This window comes from Mus musculus, chromosome 10, assembly GCF_000001635.26.
Source record: "Mus musculus strain C57BL/6J chromosome 10, GRCm38.p6 C57BL/6J".
NCBI classification, from domain to species: Eukaryota; Metazoa; Chordata; class Mammalia; order Rodentia; family Muridae; genus Mus; species Mus musculus.
Genome location: NC_000076.6, coordinates 107759565 through 107785370, shown reverse-complemented (window position 1 = coordinate 107785370; position 25806 = coordinate 107759565). Strand labels below are relative to the sequence as shown.

The 25806-nt window shown below is 36.3% G+C and overlaps 1 protein-coding gene across 7 annotated transcripts in view; it reads left to right on the top strand.

Moving 5' to 3' along the window:
• Otogl (otogelin-like) overlaps positions 1 to 24841 on the top strand; it is a 151850-nt gene extending 127009 nt beyond the window's left edge. For all 7 annotated transcript variants that reach the window (NM_001370989.1, NM_001177567.2, XM_017314041.1 and 4 more), the window contains 16 exons: positions 1540 to 1754; positions 3302 to 3443; positions 4280 to 4465; positions 5444 to 5656; positions 6051 to 6155; positions 6409 to 6516; positions 7704 to 7805; positions 8059 to 8163; positions 8250 to 8290; positions 13042 to 13105; positions 14098 to 14276; positions 14727 to 14831; positions 16359 to 16478; positions 17560 to 17605; positions 22108 to 22187; positions 22861 to 24841. In NM_001370989.1, the coding sequence (NP_001357918.1) occupies positions 1540 to 1754; positions 3302 to 3443; positions 4280 to 4465; positions 5444 to 5656; positions 6051 to 6155; positions 6409 to 6516; positions 7704 to 7805; positions 8059 to 8163; positions 8250 to 8290; positions 13042 to 13105; positions 14098 to 14276; positions 14727 to 14831; positions 16359 to 16478; positions 17560 to 17605; positions 22108 to 22187; positions 22861 to 23061 (2012 nt within the window). In that variant the 3' untranslated portion in view covers positions 23062 to 24841. The remainder of the gene's footprint in view (positions 1 to 1539; positions 1755 to 3301; positions 3444 to 4279; positions 4466 to 5443; positions 5657 to 6050; positions 6156 to 6408; positions 6517 to 7703; positions 7806 to 8058; positions 8164 to 8249; positions 8291 to 13041; positions 13106 to 14097; positions 14277 to 14726; positions 14832 to 16358; positions 16479 to 17559; positions 17606 to 22107; positions 22188 to 22860) is intronic.
• Positions 24842 to 25806: the final 965 nt, after the last annotated feature.

Sequence of the window (25806 nt, the reverse complement as noted above, 5' to 3'; positions counted from 1 at the left end):
AAGGAAACTACTGATAAAGAGTGAGGTCCAAAAGTGAGAAGATTCTAGAAGGGCCTCTATTGTTAATGAAGAAGGTCATCAACTTCATATTATTGTGAATAGTGGCCAGAGTAAAAATATTTTTGAAATGTATTTGAAACTAAAAGAATATTTTTAGCACTATCTCTGACTATGAAAGCTTATACATAAAGAAAGCACAGAGGAGGGATCGGGGTGTAAAGTAAATAAATTAATTAATCAATGGAAAAAAAGAAAGAAAGAAACCGAGACTTCTTTGATGTATGGCGTTATCCACAGAAGCCAGAAACCTTTATTCATGATGATAGTCCTGATTTGGATTTATAATTTGAGGCTTAAAGAAAATGTTTAATTCACACATTTTGTGGCATAAAGTCCTCAGAATTAAGAAAAATGACAGGTTAATGTGGGGTGGGATTTGGGTGAAGTTTAATCAGGGCTTTCGGGGTGTTTCTCTATACTCTGCTTGGGTTTGCACTCCACTGATGATGAGTAAACTAATGTGTCTGACCTTCCTCAAGTAATCCTAAGGCTATAGCCTGCCAATAAGTCAGGATACTTGGAAGAAAGATTATATCTAACCACCAATCCTGGTTCAAGTACTGACAGTGATATCGTAATATTGACTATATCTTTGCTCCTCAAGTGACTGCCATCAGCTCTTACTGTTCATGTCTGTATTACCAATTGGGTTATGCCAACCAAAACTCTCTTAGTTTCTTCCTCCATTGCTGTTATAAAGTATCCAAACAAAAGCAATTTAAGGGAAAATATTTATTGTGATTCACAGATGACAATTATAGCACACCATGGCAGGGAAATCAAGATGGTGGAAGCTTGAAGCATCTGGCTACACTATAGCACCAATTAGGAAGCAGAAAGTGGTGAATGCTCATGTCCATCTTCCTTTGCTCTTTCTAGTAAGTCTAGGACCCAAGAACATGGAACAGTGCCTTTAAATTTATTGTGGCTATTCCCACATCAGTAAAGCTAGGCCATCTATTTTCTCACAGACATGCACAAAAGCTAGACAATTTCTGAAAGATGTATCCATACGTTGTTTCCTACATCATGTTAAGTGAACAGTTAACACTAACCACCATAATGATCTATTCCTGGAGTTATGTCATGAGCTAGATAACAGAACATTAATTGAAAGGAAAAATTTAGTGTGTTTAGATGAGGTTTTCCTTGGAGTATGGAAGATTGGAATTCATTTATCAAATATTTGCTATTCTAGGAAGTATATGATTTATTTTAACTTAAAGACTGAAACAGAATCTTCATAGACAAGATTTTCTTCATATTCATTTAACAATATAATTTAATAAAAACAATCATAAATTTAAAGGTTTTTACCAGTGCTAAAGTCAAAAGATACACAAATTCAGCTGTTTATAATCTCATTCAAATCAATTATTCATCCTTTTAAAAGAAACTATTAAGCCTGTCTATTTTCATTGCCTGTATTTGGTGATAGTGAAAAACTTTTTCCATCTAAAAGCCACATGTCCTTTCAAGGGATTTGCAATGACAATCCAGATGATGACCTCAGGATGCAGAATGGCACCATCATTACCAACATGGAAGACATAGAGTTATTTATTGGCAGCTGGGAAATTGAGAAATCATTTGAAGTGACAATGAGAAGACCTGTGAGGAACTGTACTGAATATGACTGCAGTCATTGCATCGAGTTATTGAACAGAGAAGGTTTCATTCCATGCCATGACAAAGTAAGTTAAAGACATCTAGTAACAACAGCAATTGCATTAGATTTATGAGAGAAGAAAGATATCAATGGTATCACATTAGATTTATGAGAGAAGAAAGATATCAATAGGCAGTATTCATGCCATGCTGTTCTTCTATGCTCCTGTTTTTCTGTCAGTGTGTTAGAAACTTGGTGACTCTTATTCTTTATGAACTTATAGGAACAAGAAAGATGATTATTGTTTTTTTATGCTGTGTTTTGTTAGTATTGTATAAATTTTAGGGAGATGGAATTGTTTCCCACAAATAAATTCCTCTAGCAGAATGAGATCAATGGTGTTTGGTAATCAGGTGTAGAAGTTCAGACACTGAAGTTTTAATCCATTCCTATGACGCTACACGTCATACGCTAGGATGTATATTTCTGTAACATGGCCATCAGAGTGAATTTAATTGATCGTTGTGTTCCTTTGTTTCCTCAGCTTAATTGGCCTTTTTTCCCTCACTCTCTTGATTTCTCAGTTTAAGTAATTAGTGAATATTTTAAGACATTTGAGTCAATAAAAAGATTTCTTTTTTAAAAAAAGGACAAACTAGAACAGAATTTTGTTAGCCATTTAATGGAGTAAGTGACTATAGCATATAATAGGCACAGTGCTAGAATCCTGGAATGCACAAATAAGGCCTCCCTAGACCTTCAAAAAATCTAAAAGAAGGGGAATTTGTTAACAGATATTTATAATACAAGGTAGGGAGAAACATATGAGCCCAGCCTTGGAAAAGTCTTCAGGGAGATGTACATATCTGGGCTGCATAGAAACACAAGCCAGAAATAAAGAGGCGAGAGAAAGATCTAGATCTAGAACATATTGTATATAAGAGAATATTTGGTGTAAAAGTCTATGCAAGGGGAACACTGAGGCAGTTTGAAGCATTGGATACAGGAGAAGGGGAGTCTAGGAAGAAGAGGGAGGAAGTTTTAGTTGGGAAAGAACCCCAAGTGCATAACTGTACTAGACAGAAAAAGAACAGATTCTGGAGTCAGGCTGGACTATGAGTTCCCAGGGGAATGCACAAAGGGCTCAAAGTTATGAACAAAAGTAGTCTTTCTGGAGGTTCGTTTACTTCAAAATTTAGATTAATTATAAACATGAAATGTTTAAGTGTTTTAAATTCATGAATTCATGAACATAAAAGTAAGACACAGATGCACTTTTTATTATTCAAATCTATTTTAAAGCCATTATCAGTTCATTTCCCTTTTCAAAGTTTATTTTGTCATGGCAAAAATATTTACTTTGAAAAATTGAGATTTAGAAGAACTTCAATGATATTAATTTACTAATCTGATTATTTTGACTTTTTTGAAGTCGAGTATCACTATATAGGCCTGGTTAATTTGACTTGCTATGTAGACTAGGCTGGCCTCAAACTTGCATCAATCTTTCTGCCTCTGAATCTCATGTAAAGGCTTGGTCTCCCTGATTTGTCAAATGGTTTGGGGTTAGTTCAGGGCCTTTGAAAAGGTCACAAGTGACATAATTTATTAAATGGTAAAATGCATCTTTAGGTCTCACCAAGGGACTTTTGTGAAAAAATGTGGATCAACTACACCTACTTCTGGAGCTACGAATGTGATGCAATCTCTGCATATGTGGCTTTGTGCAACAAATTTGATATCTGCATTCAGTGGCGCACCCCTGACTATTGCCGTAAGTTAATTCTAGCACAATGAAAACTTCTAACCATTACAGAATGATCTCCTCTCTGCAATCCTTTCTTCCTTCTATCTTTTGTCATAAAATAACTTAGTAAATATAAAGTGAGTGGAAGAAAGGAAAACAACACAGTGCACATTGTATTGCCGAGCTTTAGACATAAGCAATCCATTTCTGTGCACCATTCTCCTGTTTGCTGTGTTACCAGGGGAATCTCCATTCCTGATTCATCATGAATATCTACCATCTCCAGCTTCATTAGACACTGTGAGATGGCCCCCCATTAAGATCATACCCATTTATATTATTTTCCACACGCGGAGTATTCATTTTTGAACAGCATAACTTTTTAAGAGCAGTGGAAATTGACAAGATATTTCTAAAACATCATTTAGAAAATGCTCAGCACTAAAGGACTGAACCTCTATAGGAAGCATTTTTTCTTCAGTTGGATTGAATTAGATATTTAAGGAGTGTTTCTGTGTTCATCCTGTAGAGAAATACTATGTCCCTTGGTTGTATGGAACAGAAACTTTGTAATAGTTAACTCTAAATTTGTGTGAAAGGACTTGGACTGAATATTGGGGGATATCATATATATATTCGATATCAATTAAATAAATGCTTTCAACTACAGTATTGAATACCACCTAGATACTTGAAGGATGCCTTTATTTATACTTACGTGATAAATGAAAAACAGTCTTTAAAGAGACTAAAACATGTAGAATTTCTCTCTATAAAACAGGGTAACCTCTTTCTCTCTCAAGCAGAATTTACATAGATTACCTTGGTTATTAAAAAAAAAAGTTTTCCTTTATTGTCTACAGCTCTGAGTTGTCCAGAGGGAAAGGAATATCAGCCCTGTGTGAGACCATGTGAAGCAAGAACATGTCTCAACAAATGGTTCTATGGACACTCCTCATGTCTGAATTTGAGAGAAGACTGTGTGTGCAAGAATGGAACCATTCTTCACCGGCCAGATAAAACACTATGCATCCCAGAGCAAGAATGTGGTAAGGACTAGAGTATCAAATGATGGCTCAGAGATTTAACAATTGCAAATATATGTGATATGTAATATATTTTAGTTATTAGAAATATATGTTGAGTGAAATTAATCAAAGATGACTCAGGCATTGGAAGAAAATAAAATCATAGTTTGTTTGACTATCACCTCAGTTGTAGTTAAAATTAAGATCTTTTTGTGATGGTCTTCAATTTTTATGTGTGTGTGTGTGTGTGTGCGTATTAATAGCTAGGAAAAACAAGGTAAATTAAGAATGAAAGTATTTGGTGGGATCAACTTAAGTTCTAATTATTTTGTGTAGAGAGATATTTTTGTCTCTGTGACTCTGAAATTATGTATCAGTAAAATGAATAAATTAATGTTATTTAGTCCTAGAGATTAGAACAGAGAGACAAAATGTAATTAAAAAAAACATTTTGTGCATTCAGTGCCCTGAGAAAATGAGAACACAGGAAATGGTAGACAACATTATGATAATAGGAGAGAACACTTACGTACTCCTAGTTCACGTTCAAGTTAATTTTAGCATATTATCTACATGGTTGTGGCAAGTTTCAAAAACACAGAATTCTGGAAGTTGCAACACAGGACTTTGTCAGTCACATGGGTCTTAATTATGGCCAGAAAGAAGAAAAGTAATTTTGTTAATAATTAAATGGAAGGGCAAGTAGATTAGAAATATAAGGACACTTTCAGCAACAAAACTATGGCTGCCAGTGAAGAAAGTAACTGGAAGGTGTAGAAAACAATGATATTTTTGTGGACTTTGGTTAAATATTAACTTTGGTTAGAGAAAATGCAATGTATTATCTAAAGAAAGAAAAAAAGGAATCTGGTAAACGATAGATTCATGACTTGTGGCTATATTGGTGGCTCAAGTCATGGTCAAAAAAAAAAAACTATCATGACTTGGCTTGCTGAAGTGCACAGTTGTAAGTGAAATAACATCACTGGTCTTTTGAAGTGTGCACTGACAGAGAGGAGCACCCCCGCAGTGCTGGGGAGATTTGGAATGGTGGCATAGATGAATGCACCCTCTACAAATGTCTGGAGGATGGAAACATTATTCCTATAGAGCCTGTCTGTGAAGAAGAGCCTTCCCCCATCTGTGAACGAACAGCTGAAGTGGTCATAGGCATTGTTGATAAGCTGACCTGCTGTTCTAAAAAAGTCTGTGGTATGTATGGAAACTGGAGCTGTGTAGACATCTGGTCATGATACCCAGTCTGAAAAACATGTCAGGGTAGCAATGAAGTACTTCCATAATTTTTTTCCAAAATAACTTGTATGAATATATGTTAAAAATCTTGCCAGTAAATATTAATAATCTTAGAACATATTAGAACAAAAGTCAGGACTTTACGTCTCTGACTCATGACAATAAGAAATGCAAGAAAATTCCAGAGAATTCTTGGAGCTGGTACTTTCTATATACCTCCAAGTTTGGGGCTGGGTGAGCTTCATTGCAGAGTGAAAACACATTTGGCAGAGACAGTTGCCCACTCTGAGTTGGCAGCCTAAGACCCTAGCTGCACTCAGTACAACTATAACACTCTGCTCTTTATTTTTAGGCTGTGACATGAGTTTGTGTGACAGGACCATCCCACCATGCACAAATAGCCAGAAGTTGATCGTTGGCTATAGTGCTCTTTCTTGTTGCCCACAGTATGAATGTGGTAAGTTAATCTAATGGGGAAAGTAAAGCTGCTATCTGTGCATACTGTCCATGCAGGATGACTGATTTGCTCTCTTCCAGTGGGTATCTAAGGATGGACCAATCATAGAAGATCGTGATGTTGCTATCCTAAAAAAAGAAAATGCCTTTATATTAAGATTGCCACTCAAATAGAAAAAAATGGTATTATCTCATTTCATTTCATTTTATTGTCTCAAGCTTACAAATTTTCAAACATATTTGTGATTCTGTAGAATGTGATACGGTGAGATGTCCTGATATTTCAACGCCAGTTTGCAGAGATGACCAGTTTGTGCTTCAAGTTCGACAGGGAGAGCCTTGCTGTTTCTACCCTTCCTGCGGTGAGTGCTCTCAAGCCATGCTTCAGTAAGAAGAGTAAGGGTGTGGGGAAATCTCTCTGCTGTGAATCTTATGGGACTTTCGGCAAGGAGCGTCATGTCATATAGTAGGAATCGAACTGAACGAGAAAGGTAGAAAGCAGAGTACATTATAATTAACTCGGAATAACCTTACAGCCAGTCCTTACTCCATCAACAAAACTCTCAGGACCTGTCTAAACATGACTAAAATAGTGGAAGCAAGACCTTTCTTTAATGTGGCAAATATCTACACTTTTTAAAAAGAAACCTTAGCATGGGCTTTTCTAGAAGACACAACTAGAATAATGCACTGTAGTAAGACATGGAATACCATAATAAAACTTAATTTCTACACATCACCTGCAAACTATGATGGCCCCTAGAGAAGATAGGAGTATAAAAAATCATCTAGGATGTAGCCAGGAGAAAGTGTTCTGTAGGAGGAACTAGAGAGTGGATAATATGAGGAACTCTACTCCTCCTTCAGCTCCTCCTCCAAGTCAAATGAGTTACCATACCAGTCCTCAGAAGACATCTCCTAGAATTCCTGTAAGCTTCCACGACTGTAAGTGGCTCGATTAAGTTTGAACAAAGATACAGGGGCAAGTACTGAAGCCCAAGAGGAAGAAGAGATGGCACCTCTACCAGTGTCCTGTTATAGTGTGCCTCCTTTTCTCACTCAAACTACATAGACAGAGATTCTGATTAATCAGACATGAGTTGTCTCACGGGGCAACTGGATGAGCCCTCTTTATTAACAGTCTTCGTAAGAGCTCTGAGGATGAGTCCTTTGTCAGAGTCATTCAGAATTTTTTTTCAGATCAGGGAGGGATGACTGGACAAGTTCCTAGTGCACTGTTCAACCATAGGTGAGACTAATCAACGAAAGAAAAATATTTAGTTAGCAAATTAATCAATGGCATTTTGCTTTCAATAAGAATAAATCATTCTGTGGGTAAGTGGTTTGTATTTCTGATAGACAACATCTTTTGCATTGTACTTAGATAGCATAAAGCTGCACATTTAGGCAACAAAGAGCTATGCATTATTTTCCTACGTCTCCACGAGACTATTATTCTCAATTTTGATTTGGATTATCATCTGAAGTAATTCTTAATTTGATTTTAGCGTAAGTAGTGTGACTTTGGTGTTTGATTTTTCACCTTTAGTTTGTAAGACATGCACTGAACCAACTCCACAATGTACCGATGGGGAATTCCTCACTGTTAATATCAATACTACACATTTATGCTGTCCTCAGTACTACTGCGGTAAGCCCATTTTTAAACATTTACACTATTTTAAAACATTTAAATGTGTCTATGAAAGGTCAAAAAAATGTTAAATTTAAGAAGTCTGGTGTATATTAGTGGCACTATCAATGCAGGAGAACTTGGCAGGTGGGAAGTGGGAGGAGCATCCGCTGGGAGCTAGAAACCCTGCATGCCTTGGAGATGACAGCTAACTAACGAGGACATGCATGTCCACAAGATTCATCTTTACCCATTTGATTTTACTTCCTAGTTTGTGAGCCAGATCTTTGCCCTCCACCATCACTTGAGTGTGCAAAAGATATGAACCTGGTGAAAGAAAATGTATCTGGACAATGTTGCCCAAACTGGCGTTGCGGTAACTCATTTTCTATCTCAACGTTTTATAATAATGATTTGATGCATTCTGAGTCAGGTAACCATGTTGGTTTTCTGCCCTTCTAGAATGCAACTGTGAGACTCTTGTCATGCCAACCTGTGACGTGGTAAGAATGTGCATTCTCATTGCCTTACTGTGTTGTTCAAACCAGTATCTTCTCTCTTTATCTGCCTCATTTCTGAATTTTGCAAAGTTAATAGAATTTTTCTTGTTATGTTATATTGACATAGACTCAACTAACTATATTACATGATAGTTAACCTTTTATATTTTATTTAACAAAGTGGCCTTTCATGGTGTTCTATGTCTATAATCCCAGTACATGTGAGGCAGAGGCAGGTAGATCTCTGTGGATTTGAGGCTAGTATGTCTACATGGTGAGTTCAGGCCAATTAGGGTTACAGAGTAAGATCTTCCAAAAAGGGAATTCATAAAATAATATACATTTATTTGATAGACAATTTAATCTACTAATATTATATTATTGACTGTCCTTAAAATGAAGCAGGATATTGAAAAAAATCACTATTTTAATATTGAAAGGCATCGCAAATAATTCTTCTAGACAGTGTACGTCCAATATATGCATTACAGAGGAAAAATAGAAAAAAATGTAACTGTTGTCTTTTTTTTCTTGAGTTATCTATGACTATATGAAAAGAAATATTTGAGAATTTAATATTCTAAAACAACAGGGGTGACTGATGCTAACTATTAACAAAGTGTGACTAATAGTGCTTTATATGTCTGTTCACCAAATACCTACCTTCATCTTATGCTATTAGGCTTAGAAGAGAAGATATATCCCTGTCCCCATTTCTTAGAACAGATAATGTCTTCCAAAAAGACATTTTTACATTTTTGTTTTCCTCTTTTGCTTGATGTGTATGTCCAGAAAGCCCATCCAGACATCCAAGACGCAAACTTTTTTGGGAAACCAATGAGGCATAGCATCACACAACACATTCCTCTTTGCACATCACTACTTCATTGTCAATGTTATTTAACTTTATACTAGCTCAAGAACGCTGAAGATATAGAATAACTTTTATAGTAATTACTTTTTTTCCCTGGTTTCCCCTCCACAAACCCCCTCTCCCATACCTCTCCCCCCTGCTTCTATGAAGGTGTTCTCCCACCTACCCATACACCCCTGCCTCACATTCCCCTACACTGGGGACCTTCCCAGGACCAAAGCCTCCCCCCCTCCCAATTGATGTCATATAAGGCAATTCTCTGCTAAATAAGCAGCTAGAACCATGGGTCCCTCCATGTGTACTCTTTGGTTGGTAGTTTAATCCCTGGGAGCTCTGAGAGGGTCTGGTTGGTTGACATTGTTGTTCTTCCTACGGGGTTTGATCCCCTTCAGCTTCTTCAGTTCTTCCTCTAACTCCTGCATTGCTGTCACATGCTCAGTCCAATGGTTGGCTGCAAGCATCCGAATATGTATTGGTCAGGCTCTGGCAGAGCCTCTCAGGGGGACAGCCATACCAGGTTACCATCAGCAAGCACTTCTTGGCATCAGCAATAGTGTCTGGGTTTGGGGGCTGCATATAGGATGTATTCCCAGGTAAGACAGTCTCTGCTCCACTCTTTGGCCCTGTATTTTCTTTAAACAGAAACAATTCTGTGTTAATATTTTTGAGAGGGATGGGTGGGCCCATCCCTCAACCAGGGGCTGTGCCTAACCTCTGGATATCGTCTCTACAGGTTCTCTCTCCCCTTTGTTGGGTATTTCAGCTAATGCCATCCCTGTTAGGTCCTGAGAGCCTCTTGCTTTCCTGGCATCTGGACTTTCTGATAGCTGCCCAGTTCCCTGCTATATATCTCCTTTCAATTTACTGATCCTCTGTACTTTTCCTCCAGCTCTTCCCAAACATAATACTGCCACCCCCCTTTTCCTTCTCCTCCTTCTTCCTCCCTCTACCTCTTTTGATTACTTTGTTCCCTCTTCTAAGTATGACTGAAGCATCCACACCTTGGTCTTCCTTCTTCTTGAGCTTCATATGGTATGTGAGTTGTAGGGTGGGTATTCTGAGCTTTTTGCCAAATATCCACTTATCTGTGAGTGCATACCATGTGTGTTCTTTTGTGACTGGATTACTCATTCAGGATTATATTTTCTAGATCCATCCATTTGCCTGAGAATTTCATGAATTCATTGTTTTTAATAGCTGAGTAGTACTCCATTGTGTAAATGCATCACATTTTCTGTATCCATTCCTCTGTTGAGGGACATCTGGGTTCTTTCCAGTTTCTGGCTATTATGAATAAGGCTGCTATGAACATAGTGGAGCATGTGTCCTTATTACATGTTGGAGTATCTTCTGTGTATGTGCCCATTAGTGTTATTGCTGGATCAATTTTCTGAGGAACCACCAGACTGATTTCCAGAGTGGTTGTACCAGCTTGCAATCCCACCAGCAATGGAGGAGTGTTCATCTTTCTTCACATCCTTGTCAGCATCTGCTGTCACCTGAGTTTTTCATCTTAGCCATTCTGACTGGTGTGAGGTAGAGTCTCAGGGTCATTTTGATTTTCATTTTCCTGATGACTAAGGATGTTGAACATTTCTTTAGGTGTTTCTCAGCCATTTGAAATTCCTCAGTTGAAAATTCTTTGTTTAGCTCTGTACTCCATTTTTAATGGGGTTATTTGGTTCTCTGGAGTATAACTTTTTGAGCTCTTTGTATATTTTGAATATTAGCCCTCTGTCAGATGTAGGGTTGGTAAAGATTTGTTCCTCTTCTGTCGGTTGTCATTTTGTCCTGTTGACAGTGTCCTTTGCCTTGCAGAATCTTTTCAATTTTATGAGACCCCATTTGTCTAAGGTTAATTTTAGAGCCTGACCCATTGGTGTTCTGTTCAGGAAAATTTCCCCTGTGCTGATGTGTTTGAGGTTCTTCTCCACTTTCTCCTCTATAAGTTTCAGTGTCTCTGGTTCTATGTGGAAGTCCTTGATCCACTTGGACTTGAGCTTTGTACAAGGAGATAAGAATGGATCATTTCGCATTCTTCTACATGCTTACCATCACTTGAGCAAGCACCATTTGTTGAATATGTTGTCCTTTTTCCATTGGATGGTTTTGGTTTCTTTGTCAATGATCAGGTGGGTTTAACTCTGGGTCTGTAATTCTATTCCATTGATCTACCTGTCTGTCTCTGTACCAATACCATGCAGTTTTTATCACTACTGCTCTGTAGTACAGCTTGAGGTCAGGGATGGAGATTTCCTCTGGAAGTTCTCTTATTGTTGAGAATAGTTTTTGCTATCCTGGGTTTTTTGTTATTCCAGACGAATTTCAGAATTGCTGTTTCTGTCTCTGTGAAGAATTGAGTTGGGATTTTGATGGGGATTGCATTGAATCTATAGATTGATTTTGGTAAGATGGCTATTTTTACTATGCTAATCCTGCCGATCCATGAACATGGGAGAACTTTCCATCTTCTGAGGTCTTCTTCAATTTCTTTCTTCAGAGAATTGAAGTTTTTGTCATACAGATCTTTCTCTTGCTTGGTCAGTCACACCAAGATATTTTATATTACTTGTGAGTACTGTGAAGGGTGTTGTTTCCCTAATTTCTTTCTCAGCCCATTTATCCTTCGAGTTGAGGAAGGCTACTGATTTGATTAGTTGTTTTTTTTTTTTTTTAATTCCATTAGAAGTTTTTTATTTCCAATCTTACTGGCATTGTCTTTAGATTAAAGTCATAAAGTAGCAGAAGAATTAACACTTATAAAAGTACAATTTATAAAGCACCACAAAATGTAACATATTAGTTTGCGGGAACAAATAACTATAAGATAGTAGTACAAATTTAGTAGAATAAAATCTTCATGCGAAGAATCAGATTTCTTTTATTAATATATGTTATGAAGATTAAAGGCACTGTGAAAAAGGAAATGCTTTCAAGCAAATACTTGAATATATATCCTGAATATATAAATCCTGTGATTGCTTAGAGGTGGCTAAATCATTTCCAGCAGGGTGAGGTTTGAGCCTCAGTCATAGGAAAAGGTTACTAATAGCTACAAGTTATACCTTCCTCAAGGTAGGGGTGGGTGGGTGTGCCACCTCAATCCTGACTTCATTATTTACAATGGCCCATTGATTTCTTTCTACACAACTAAGTGGCCCGTGGTTACATTGTATCTGTTTTGTGGATGAGGAAAACTCACCTGTAAAAGCGTGAGTTAAGTTCTACATGTTGTAGTCCTATTCCTGAGTTGGCAGTTAGACACTGTCCTAAACTCAATTGCTCTGCCCTTTAGAATCTCAGGATCAACAAATTTGATAGCTAAGGAAATTGAAGTACAAAGATATTGAATAGTCTCTGCTGGGGAGATGGTTCAGTTGTTAACTTCACCTCACACGTGTAAAGCCCAGTGTTAGGAAAAACATCGCCCATGTTAATGCCAGGTTGGTACCTCACCTGTATTCCTAGCACATAAGGAGAAAGGTAGATCTCCAGGGAAAGCTGGCTACCTAGACTAGCTGGACAGATGAACTCTCAGAGGAGGCGTGAGATACCTTGCCTCATTTGTAAGATGGAGAGGTGTCAAAGGAGATACATGTTGCCCCCTGGTGTCAACATGCATGCACATCCTCACTCATGCACATAAAACATACACACACTCCTACACTTAAACATGTATATACATCTACCCCCGTACAAGCATTGGGTGATCCACAATTATATTTTTATTCTGATTTTTTTCCTGATTGATCTGCAAACTAAATTCGACACATTGGAATGTTGGTGAACTATCTTACACATGTCTACCTGGGTACCATTATGTATAATGTTTGTTTTCAAAATGATCATGATAAGTTATGTGATAATTTCTTTCAAATAGGGAGAATTTGCTGCAATAGATCAAAACTTTCAGACTGACTGTGGCTGTGTACAGTATCTCTGTGGTAAATATTTTTAAAAATAATTTTTAAATAACACATACCTATTGATGTCTGTTGTTCAGCACGTGTATATTTAAACCTGTTTTCTTTGAAAAATAGTATTTCAATTGTGAGCGTTCTTTAAACAACTACTATTTTTTTGTTCATAATATCTCAAAATGATCTGAGAATTGATAATAAGACAGAAAAAGGAATTATTTTCATTATAGCACTTTTAAGAGGACACTGGAATTTTTCTCTATCACTTAAGAACATGTTATCTAAAATTGTGAACATTTTTGTTCACTGTGTTATGATTAATGTTAGCATTTAAAATCATGAAATGTTAGATGTTCATACTATGCATTAGTTGTTCCTAGGATGTAGAATATTTCTTCAATGGCTTAAAATGCTTCTAAATTTTTTATGTGCAGACTAAAGGAGAACCTCAGAGTTAGAGGCAAGGACAGCTACTGTGCTAGATACAGTCCCCTCCCAGCCTGCTCAAATACACCACAGTCTATTTCTATTAACATAATAATCACCAAAGTCACAAAGTGTAACAGAATCCCACCATAAAGGGTACCACTATTATTATTGAATTGGATGTTACATTCATCTAGTGGTCATGATCTATGTCTGGAGAAGGGGCAGCAATACCTTGCTCATCTCTGAGACCTCATACTTCTGGAAGTTGCTCTAAGATATATCTCTTTAAACATGCTAATACAAATGATTTTACAGGGATATCTATATAGTATGTACTATACTCTAAGAGATATCTGTGCTATTGATATTGTTAAATAAATTCTTGCGTTGGTAGAGATATGTAATATCTTATGTGATCTTGAAAATTTGGTTCATCACAATGGAAATATAGATATTAACATAAGTTCTACCTATTGATTGGTAAGCACAAAAGACAACATTGTGGGGTTTTAGAATATTTATTTATTTGTTTGTTTGTTTATTTATTTATTTATTTATTTATTCATTTATTCATTCATTCATTCTAGAAAAGGATGATGTGTGTGTGTTCCAAGAAGTATCAGTATTGAATCCTGGGCAATCTCTAATAAAGTATTTAGAAGAGGAATTTTGTTATATAATCGAATGTCTGGATGAAAAAGATAACTATACCGACTTTCATACTTTGAATGTTACAATGGTGAACTGTTCAAAAGACTGTGATGCTGTAAGTATTGTTTTAAGTTGCTCTGGAGACCTGGGGAGTTGAAATTTTTCAGCTAGAGAATTTGAACTTTGTAAATACTTTATGACTCCAACACTTGACTATCTCCTTAGCACTCAATTATTTTATGAGCTGTGTATTTAAGGCAGACACTCACTTCACTATGAGTGACCTTGAGTTTCCAGAGTTGTCATGTACAGCTTTCTTGTTTGGTTGACCTAAGATTGTTGTGTCTGCTTGATGAATGCCGACTGGTAGAGGCTAACCTGTACTATATTTCTAACATGGCTATTTAAAGTAAATTAGTGTTTGTAGTTCTTCATCTTGAACTTCAGGAATGCTTACAGATGTTCAGAGAGAGAACACACTGGAGTTGGAAAACACTTTCAGGACTAGCACATTAAAATGCTTATGTTGCTGTATGCTAATAATATGCCTGTTTATTATATTCAGCACCAGATATACATTCCATCCTCCAGTGATTATGATTGCTGTGGAACATGTAAAAATATATCCTGCAAATTTATTATGGAAAATGGAACATCAGTTATATATGAGGTAGGGATTTTTACTTCTTAAACCATGGCCTATGGACAGTAACACTCTGTGGAATTTTTTAAAGGTGATATTCTCAAATCACAGTAGAAAATGTCATCTGCCACACATCTGCATACATTGCACACCTATTCATAGTGTGCACTTCTCCACACATTAATATATTTTGTTATATTTTAAAATTTTTGATATTTTTTGATAATTTTGCAAATGGTTTTTTAAATTGCTTCCTAAGGTAATTTTAATATGGACTTTAATATTTTTCCTGGTATAAGAAATGATTTCCAGGAAAAAAATGGTATCCAATAATTTATGAAGAAGTAAATATTAGTATTCTCATGAAGCTATTAAATTTTGTTTTTGATTTATTGGATATTATTATTTTATAAATTTATTATTGTTGTTGTTGTTGTTTTTGTTGTTTTGTGGAGGAGTCTTTCTGTGTAACAGCTCTGGATGTCCTGGATTTGTTTTGTAGACCAGGTTTTCCTTGAACTCACAGAGATATGTCTGTCTGTCTCCCAAGTGCTTGGACTAAAGGTGTGCCTGATGAACTTAAAGATGTTGATTGCGGTTCTTGGAGGATATCCAGCTAGTCATGAATTGAGATAGGTCCTAGAGCAGAGCTTCTCTACCTTCCTGATGCTGCAACCCTTCAATACAGCTCCTCATGTTGTGGTTACCTCCGACCGTAAAACTATTTTGTTGCTACTTCATAATTTTAATTTTGCCACTATTATGAATCGTAGAAACCCACAGGTTGAGACCCACTGACCTAGAGCAGAGAATGTGACTTGGTTCATCTTAATTTTTACCCTTCTAAAAGAAATCTTTAAGAAAGAGCTTGACTGTACTTTTAAATTATAGCTATAACCCAACAAACATTATTATGCAAATGGTTTCCTTTAAACCTGGCAATGAGGGAGCAAGAGGTAATAAATATAAAGAGAGGAGTCTTGCGAGGGGGTGGTTTGTTGTTTTGTTACTAAGTGGTGGATATCAGAGTGAGACATTTAACATTTGATTTTTCGATGATCACCTAGTAGAATTAGTTACCTATGTACTATTTTCCTTCTGGGTGCTTTATTTCATATAAACATTTCACTTTCATTATGAAACCAAACACATACAAACATGTACTCTGAGTCAGTGTGTGTGTGTCTGTGATCATGAGCACACATGTGTGAATATTTATCTTGTATACATGCTTGTGTACATGCATGCTTGTGTGTTTGGGTGTGTGTATGTGTGTGAGTATGAGCACACAGGCGTGAATGATTGTCTTTGCATACATGCTTGTGTGCATGTGTGTGTTTGTATGTGTGCATGTATGCATGTGTGTATATGTATGTCTGGTGTAATTGATAAATACAAATGAGGACATTTTCAGATGCACTGCTAATGATCCAAGAAGCTCTCTATCTTGCATCAGATTTGGTTAAATGAAGATTTAATTCATTTAACTCAGGGCTTTAAGTAGTGTAGCAGATCTTAGCAAGAACAGCAGTAACTTTTTTCTTTTATTCTTAGGAGGGGAGCACCTGGCACTATAACTGCAGCACGTACGAATGTGTTAACACTGAGGAGGGAGCAACGATTCTAAACTACAGCATGGTTTGCCCTCCTTTTAATGAAACTGAATGCAAACTGGTTTGTACTTTGTTTTGTGTGGAAATTCTGCATTAACTGTAATTTAGGAAGTACACGGTTATATGTTTTCCAAGGTCCTACTAACACTCAGGCTCATGTCTGTTATAGCTTGTTAGTTTTCTATTTTGAGTTCAAATTTGAGGGACTCAAATTTGCTGTCTCTAGGCATATATATATACATATTCAAGGATAATTGAAAAAGCCTTTGGTCAGCAAATCTAGGCTCCCTTTTAATATAGATAAAATGGTACTTAATTGAGTTTTGCCTTTTTCTCTTAGACAAACACATCGATTTATTGTGCCATTAATACCTCTACATCTGGTGACATTTACCTTGTTTCTCTGGTACAGGCCACTGGAGAATTTAGTGTTTTTCTCAGATTCTATAGTTTGGCTCCATTTTATCCTCTATTTTCTCAGAGAAGAATCTATCAAGAGATTTTAAAAGTGTTATGATTTTTATTTTAAAACAATCTCTTTCCAGTTTTATTTAGACAAGTAATGAATAATGAATTTATTAGATTTAATGAATCATAGGATTTATTCCATTGCATAGAAAAATAACATTGGTTCCCTGATTTTTCCTCTGTATTTATAGCTTTTAATAGTGGCGCCTAAGAAGCGATCATGTGCACTAAAGTTATATTTAAGTTCTGGAAAGTGGGGTTTGTTTGAAAAATAAAAGTTTCTCAAAGAAAAATGTTATCTTAACATTTACAATATTTAGAAATTTAATTCATCTAGTTTATATGGTTTAAATTATTTTTGGAGTTGAAAATTAATGACATCTAGTTAGAACAATTTTCATTATTTTGTTATCTTAAAAATATGTGGAACATTGTAAAAGTATTCCTTAAGTAGCATTGTTTCCCTACTTTTTGTATTAAGGAAGAGACAATTCAGCTTTTAACAAGATTTCTTGTTTCTAAGAAGTTCTCAGTAGGAATTGTTAGTAGCTATTTTTCTATAAAGGCTTTGTAGGAGCTGATAAAATGTCCTGAGAGTTGGCTTTCAATTTCAAGTTAAGAGGAAATGGATAGACCCTGCTATCTTTTACCTTTTACCCGTTTTCTCTCCCCAGAATGAAGGGATTGTGAAGCTTTATAATGAAGGCTGTTGCAAGATCTGTAAGTGAGACTATAGTCCACACAATGACAGATTGCTTTTTCGTGGCTTATATGGTTGTTGTGTTCGTCTAACTGTTGGTTCCTGAGATGTACTTCATGAAGTGTGCCATTTAAATGCTTTTGTGATGTGTGGTTGATATCCCTGTAACCCAGCTTTTATATTGTGTGACATACATAAACACTTTTATTTAGATAAATTTTCATTTCATTTTTTAGACATTTTGCTATTGTGGCATTTTCTAAAATTCACAGACTAGAAATTTCCTTAAAATTAAAATAATATTATGTGTGTGGGTGTTTCACTTGCGTGTGTGTCTGAGCACCACCTGCATGCGGTACCTTCTTGTAGAGACAAGGAGAGGGCATCAGATTCTCTGGAACTAGACTTACAGAAGATTGTGGGCCATCATGTGGTTTGCTGGGAATCAAACCCCAAGTCCTCTGTAAGAACAACCAGTCATCTTAACCATTGAGCTACATCTCCAGCTTCTAGTCTAGGATTTTAATAAGTTTGAATTTCAAGTTCACTGTGATCTACTTTGCTTGAAATATACTCAATGACACAAACTTAAGTACATTATGATAAAATAACATCAAGACACCAATGTAGACATTTAAGAGAGTTATAGTATTTTCAGACTTGTTGAACAAATTTATAAGTCTGTATTTCTGGGAAATGCCAAGAGTGAATTATATTTAAATCCTATATTTAGAAATTTTCATATTAATTAGTTAAATACCTATAATGTATCTTATATTTGTTTTAATTATGTTTATTTTGTGGTGATTTTTTTAATAATGTAAAGACTGAACTAGAATAGAGAATTATTTATGCAACAAACCATTTCTATTTTTAAAAATATGAGCTTATATGAAAATAAAGGTAAAAGTTTTTAAAAATTACAAATGCAGAAATTTAGAATTTATCTAGAGGTGCTTTGGGGGGAGATTATAATTTTGGTTAATGATGTCATGATAGACAGATTGATCGTTAGATATATGCTGAAGTGTTTCTCAGATAAGATTTCTAAGAATCCTAAAGAACGGAATCCCATGAGTATGTACATATAGAGTATTATTTGGTACAAAAGTCCCCCTCAATAAATCCTGGAATTATTCTGATTTTCAGCTCAAAGAAGTTAGGCAACCTCTCAGTTCCATTTGGTATGAACCCAGCATTAAATCATAAATAAGATTCCCCCCTTCCAAGAGAAAGAAAAAGAAAAAAATATCAATTACAACTTGATATTTATTTTACTGTGTTACTTTCTATGTCTACTGTAACTCATGACCTCACAAATCAGGTGGCTTAGCTAATAAACACCAGGGATGTATTGTGTCACAGATCTGGAGTTTCCAAACTGAGATGTTGATGCACAGCACTCTAATGAGTTCAGTGAGAGAATGATCTCCGTCCTTGACTTACAGATACTGTCTTCATATTTATATCAGGTTTCTGTTTTTGTTTTTGTGTATATGTGTGTGTTTCTCCAAATTTCCCTTTTTATAAGGGCCAGCCATATTGCATTATAACCTACATATTGATCTCATTCTCATCTGATTGCCAAACAAAAATCACATTCTACAGCTCTACTAAACTCAGGAAGAATTGAGGGACACAATTCAGTTGACCAGAACTATACTGACTGAGCCTTGGGAATACAGTAACACACATTTTAGTTACTAGAATCTACTGAAACATCCAATGATATTTTTTCTCTTCATTGACAATAAACTAATTTTTAAAAAGAATTATTTATTTATTATATATAAGTACACTGTAGCTGTCTTCAGACACCCCAGAAGAGGACATCAGATCTCATTATGGATGGTTGTGAGCCACCATGTGGTTGCTGGGATTTGAACTCAGGACCACATCCAGTCCGTGGAGGAAGGTATAACTTCCTAAAATAATTAGGAAATGAAGCTTCAGAGCAGGAGATCCCATTAGACAAGAATGAATATAGCGACACCATAGTTCACCTCTGCCGAGCTCTTTGCGTTGCAGAATAATGGCAAAGGGCTTTGGTAACCCACTTCCACTGTGTTCGAGAATGGGAAGTAGTTTAGGCATTGGAGTTAGGGGACGTTTGTCACAGGTTGAGATTCTGAATAACCAGGTTGTAGAGATTGTGGCGTTTGGATATTACCACAAGTACTGTGATAAAGAAAACATACTCCAAAGAAATCTGTGAGGAATGTATATAGGACATATCTGAAGGAATAAAATATCCAACTAACCAATAATGAATAATATTGTCCCATATATTTATTGAAATTTTTTTCCTTGACAAGGGCAGTTTAATTTCAGCCCACCACTAGCTATCCATCATTCCTTGAACTAGAGTAGCTTAATTTTAACTGTTGGGATTTTATATTTGCATGTATTTTAACTAAAACTATTATGGATAAAGTCACATGGAAATCGATGATGTAATTCTACCATTCAATCAGTAAGTATACAGAACAGAATGAGTCAGTGATTTCCCTAGGGTGACAAAGCAAGTCAGACGCAGAGCGAGGTAAGACTCCTGGTCTTGGTGTCCTGATTCACACTCAATGCATTATCAAAAACTGGTTAAATATACATCCCTGGGTATATTATAATGTAATACTCAGGTGCACACTGGTGCATACTACTGTGTCATGAATGATTATAAGGTGTTTTTTAAATTTGAAATTAAAAAAGGCATTTCAGAGCCATAGAATAAAGAATGAATCACTCATGCATTACAATGATGCTGACAAGTAATTAAAATTTTATATTTAGCATATTAATGAACACTTATAAAATGTATTTCAGTTTTATTTGAAAATTATGTGTTAATCAATTACTTTTACATATTACATATTTACATGTATTTAAACCTAAAAATTCATTATTCCACATTTGTAACACTTTTGACTAATGATAATAATGATTATTCTAAGCTAATTAGGCAAAAGGTGAAAATAATTCTGAATCTAGAAGGTATAAGCTATATGGAAGGAGAAAATAGATATTACACATACCATATGAAGAGTAGATTTTGAAAAATAATTTTATACTGACTATATGTTTTGAATAAAGACACCATTTTCCAACATAATTCTATTTATATTTAAATTATGGAAGCATTTTGCACAGAATTTCAATAGTTATTTATTATTATCTTAAGTCATGTGTACTTATATGTGTATATGTGTGAGCATGTTCATATGAGTATGGTCCGTGGAAAGGGCCTAGAGGTGTCAGGCTCCCTGGAACTGGAGATAGAGGTTTGTGAGCCATGTGATACAGATGCTGGGACCTCCATTTATCTGGAGTAGCAGCAAGGGCTCTTTTTTTTTTTTCCATTTTTTATTAGGTATTTAGCTCATTTACATTTCCAATGCTATACCAAAAGTCCCCCATAGCCACCCACCCCCACTCCCCTACCCACCCACTCCCCTTTTTTGGCCCTGGCGTTCCCCTGTACTGGGGCATATAAAGTTTGCGTGTCCAATGGGCCTCTCTTTCCAGTGATGGCCGCCTAGGCCATCTTTTGATACATATGCAGCTAGAGTCAAGAGCTCCAGGGTACTGGTTAGTTCATAATGTTGTTCCACCTATAGGGTTGCAGATCCCTTTAGCTTCTTGGGTACTTTCTCTAGCTCCTTCATTGGGGGCCATGTGATCCATCCAATAGCCGACTGTGAGCATCCACTTCTATGTTTGCTAGGCCCAGGCATACTCTGACAAGAGACAGCTATATCAGGGTCCTTTCAGCATAATCTTGCTAGTGTATGCAATGGTGTCAGCATTTGGAAGCTGATTATGGGATGGATCCCTGGATATGGCAGTCTCTAGATGGTCCATCTTTTTTATCTCAGCTCCAAACTTTGTCTCTGTACCTCCTTCCAAGGGTGTTCTGTTCCCACTTCTAAGGAGGGGCATAGTGTCCACACTTCAGTCTTCATTTTTCTTGAGTTTCATGTGTTTAGGAAATTGTATCTTATATCTTGGATATCCTAGGTTTTGGGCTAATATCCACTTATCAGTGAGTACATATTGTGTGAGTTCCTTTGTGAATGTGTTACCTCACTCAGGATGATGCCCTCCAGGTCCATCCATTTGGCTAGGAATTTCATAAATTCATTCTTTTTAATAGCTGAGTAGTACTCCATTGTGTAGATGTACCACATTTTCTGTATCCATTCCTCTGTTGAGGGGCATCTGGGTTCCTTCCAGCTTCTGGCTATTATAAATAAGGCTGCTATGAACATAGTGGAGCATGTGTCCTTCTTACCAGTTGGGGCATCTTCTGGATATATGCCCAGGAGAGGTATTGCTGGATCCTCCAGTAGTACTATATCCAGTTTTCTGAGGAATCGCAAGACTAATTTCCAGAGTGGTTGTACAAGCCTGCAATCCCACCAACAATGGAGGAGTGTTCCTCTTTCTGCAGCAAGGGCTCTTAACCACTTAACCATCTCTCCACCTCTTACATGGGCTTTTTAATGACGTACATTTTCTTTTCCAGGCAAACGAGAAGAGCGAATATGCCAGAAAGTGATCATTAAATCCATCATAAAGAAACAGGACTGTGTAAGCCAAAGCTCTGTAAGTAGCTGTGTAAGAGTGGGTACATAAAGAACATGTGTGTTTCTGGAGCTCAGTGGGTCACTGACATGTGGGACTCTCAAACAAGCCGAGAACATGACAGCATACAACATTGAACTTTGAGAGTGTTCCTGCACTCTAATATTCAACCATTCTATTTCCAAATTATACATTATTCTTAGCATAAATCATCAACAGTTCTCAGTGGTAACTGAAATCCAGAGGGACAGGCACTCAATCTGCATGTGTTTGACTATATTTTATCTTTAGCCTTGTGATTTTGCACAAGGAGTGTATTCTGGGTTGTTAATTTACTCCTTTAAGAATGGCATGTTCATTTCTATGCACCACAGCATGATACCAGTGACAATAAAATTATTGGGCTAGGATTACGTCACTCCATATATGTACTCAGTTATACATGTGCAAGCCGTTCTTTGAATTATGTAAGCATTGCTTTATTCAGTACAACTGTGTAATGACCCTATGATGTATATATGAATCATGTTCTAATGTAATATTTCTATCCTCATTTATACACTTAGAAGTTTTTGGGAATGAAATGATTAAAAAAAAAAAAAAACAACGCTCTTACTGATCCCCTGAAGGAATGAAATGATCACCAGTATTGGCTGATTTTGCAGACCTCTTTTCTCATTATCTCTCCTTGCAGATTAGTGTGGCATCTTGTGATGGGAAATGCCCGTCAGCTACCATATATAACATCAATGTTGAAAGTCACCTGAGGTTCTGCAAGTGCTGTCGTGAAAATGGAGTGCGAAACGTGACGGTGCCTCTGCACTGCTCAGGAAATGGCACTGAAGTAATGTACACACTCCAGGAGCCGATAGACTGCACATGCCAGTGGAACTGAGTGCTAGCATTCGAAGGAGGCTGCACGACAGTAACATGTCAGGCAGCGTCATCTTTCATCACTGTTATTTAGGCACATGGCAGACTTGCACCCTATAATGTGTCTTTACCACTCTTATGATTTGAAAACCTAACAGTGGACTTGAAATATGTATAGTTTTAATGGAAAAAATTAGATTTGTTGTTTTATTTTAGTGAATTAAATTATTGTAAGTTGTTTAGCGGAAATGCTGTCACATTTAAAGCTGTAGGGTAGGACAAATTAAGTCTTAGTGTAAAGTAGAAGCTTGTGCTGCAGAATGCTTTCCATTCAGTCCCTTGTGCCCTGGTTTTGGTTTTGGTTTTGTTTGTTTTGATTTGCAAAGTCTTCCGATGCTGTCCAAACTGAGGAAGACTTTAATTTTTCTTTCCTAGTCTTATCAATGTGATTAGTTGTAATTGGCTCATAGATAATCATAGTGAGTTGTGTTTCTTAGAAACAGAACATAGAATTGTAGGATGTTGGCTTAGTTAACACCTCAAAAAATATTAGGAATGCTATTGCAAATTCCCCTAATTATTATTATTTTTTACATGTGATGGTACCATAACATTTCTGGGACTTCTACAGCAATGTAGCAACAATGTGGCGAGTTTACGTTAAGGACTAGACTCCTTTCTAGATATTTTGGGTTCTGGTTTCATGATCGTTTATTGTAAATGATATAGCAAGGTGATTTTTAAAAAGTCACAGAATCTTCCATTACTAGAAAGCACTGGATAGGATTAAAACGTTTTTAAGACCAATATCCCTTTAGAATGCTCATGCATACAATAATAGTTATTTCAATTTTAAGGGAAAGAAAACCATAGTGTCGTTCATTATTTAGAGGAAGACCAGGAGCTATATTTTTATACCATTAAAATTATTAATTATATTGTTATTATTTAACATTTAGTTTAGTTAATGTTTATCACTGGGGACGGTTTCTAAATATATCAGTACACTATGAAACCTGAGGGCAACTTTGCCATTAAAACTGCTGCTTTGTCAGTGCAGGGACATACAGTTATCTGAACGTATTCATAACGTTAGAATGGAATGCCGCTCTCTGAAACTACAGAAAATCATTGACATTTGCAAATAACTTGCTCTGAGATCTTTGCAAATTTCCAAAGTCTTTCTACCAGGGAGTATAGAATTATTTGAGTTTCTTCCGTAGTAAAACGAGAGTGCCTTAGTGTGGTTATGATCATCAATGAAGGTCAGTGTCAATAAAAGCACATTAAAACTTCATCGACAAGCCAATGCTTGGATTTTAATAGGCTAGTGCCGACTTGAGCTATGTGACTTGTTTTCAAACATTAATGTTTCCATTTAAAAATTATGCTTCTAAGAAATACTGTAGTTATGAAGTGTTTGGATTTCCAAGGTCTCTTAATAATGTGTAAAAGTATTACCTGGAATGTCCTGATGTCTACTCTACATGAAAATGATTTACATTGTCTGTTTTAATACTGGCATTTTCTCTAGATATAAACATTTTTGCGTCTGTGATTATTAGCATATTGATGGAGTTGGACATTCTTGTCTAAATACATTAACATTTTACATAAAGACATCATGTATCTCAATCAGAAATTTGTAATATATGTTACCTATCACTTTCCTGTAAATTCTACTCTCTGTGGACTATCTATTATTAAATATTAACTGATCTTTAAATCAATTTGTGGGGAGAAGAGAAATATTCTTCTGCTATTTTATAAACAACAAATAAAATAAATACATGTTGAAGTTCTGTGATGTGTTTGGTGCTGTTCTAAACAAGGAGGACAGAGGCAAAACAGGCCACACACAATTTCTTCTGTGAAACTTTGAGTTCAAAAGGAAAGTTGTCCTTAACTAATTATATACATGAGGAAATCTAAATGGAGGCCTGAAAACAGATAGGAATATAGTATAAGTTATCACTCAAGTCCTCAGAAAGGCAAAGACAGACTTTCAATGACGGCTGCTTGTAGGCATAACTTTTTTTTTTAATTAGGTGTTTTCCTTGTTTACATTTTCAATGCTATCCCAAAGGTCCCCCATACCCACCCCCCTAATCCCCTACCCACCCATTTGCAACCTACATTTAATAAGGGTTCTACCTCTCTTCTCGCCCACCACCCAGCAGAAGTAGTGGAAGAGAAAAAATTTTGGATATGGGGGACACGGACCTGTCCGGCCATCGTTCTGTGGAGGCGAGCTCAATCCTCTATGGCAGCAGCTGTAGGAACAACTGAAAAATCACTTGAACAAAAATTTATTTGGGTTTTTATATCCACTGACATCAGAATAAACTGAAAATGAATCCATAATTTCTATGTGGAATAAACCCAGAGAAGTTCTAACAGAAAAATAGGGAAGAAATTGTTATCTTGTACTGGGGGAGGGGAATTATTCTAAGTTTCACTGAGTATACAGCAGCCTCCACACCATGATGAATACGTTTAATGAGAAAATCTGACACAAGGTAAATTTGCATGAAAGTAAGAAGTGTCAAAAGAAAACCATGAAACTGGATGGTGATATGTCACAAAAAGAAGTGACAGTCCTGAAACAAAGAGGGCCTGATAAAACATGTGAGAAATGATTGCTAGAACAAAAGGGTGCTATATGCAGATTGTTCAGAGAGGAATGGAAAAAACTGGTGGAGCTTTAAAATGGATGCTAAAATACCATCATTCTCATCAGGCTGGTAAACATTAAGATAATCACACT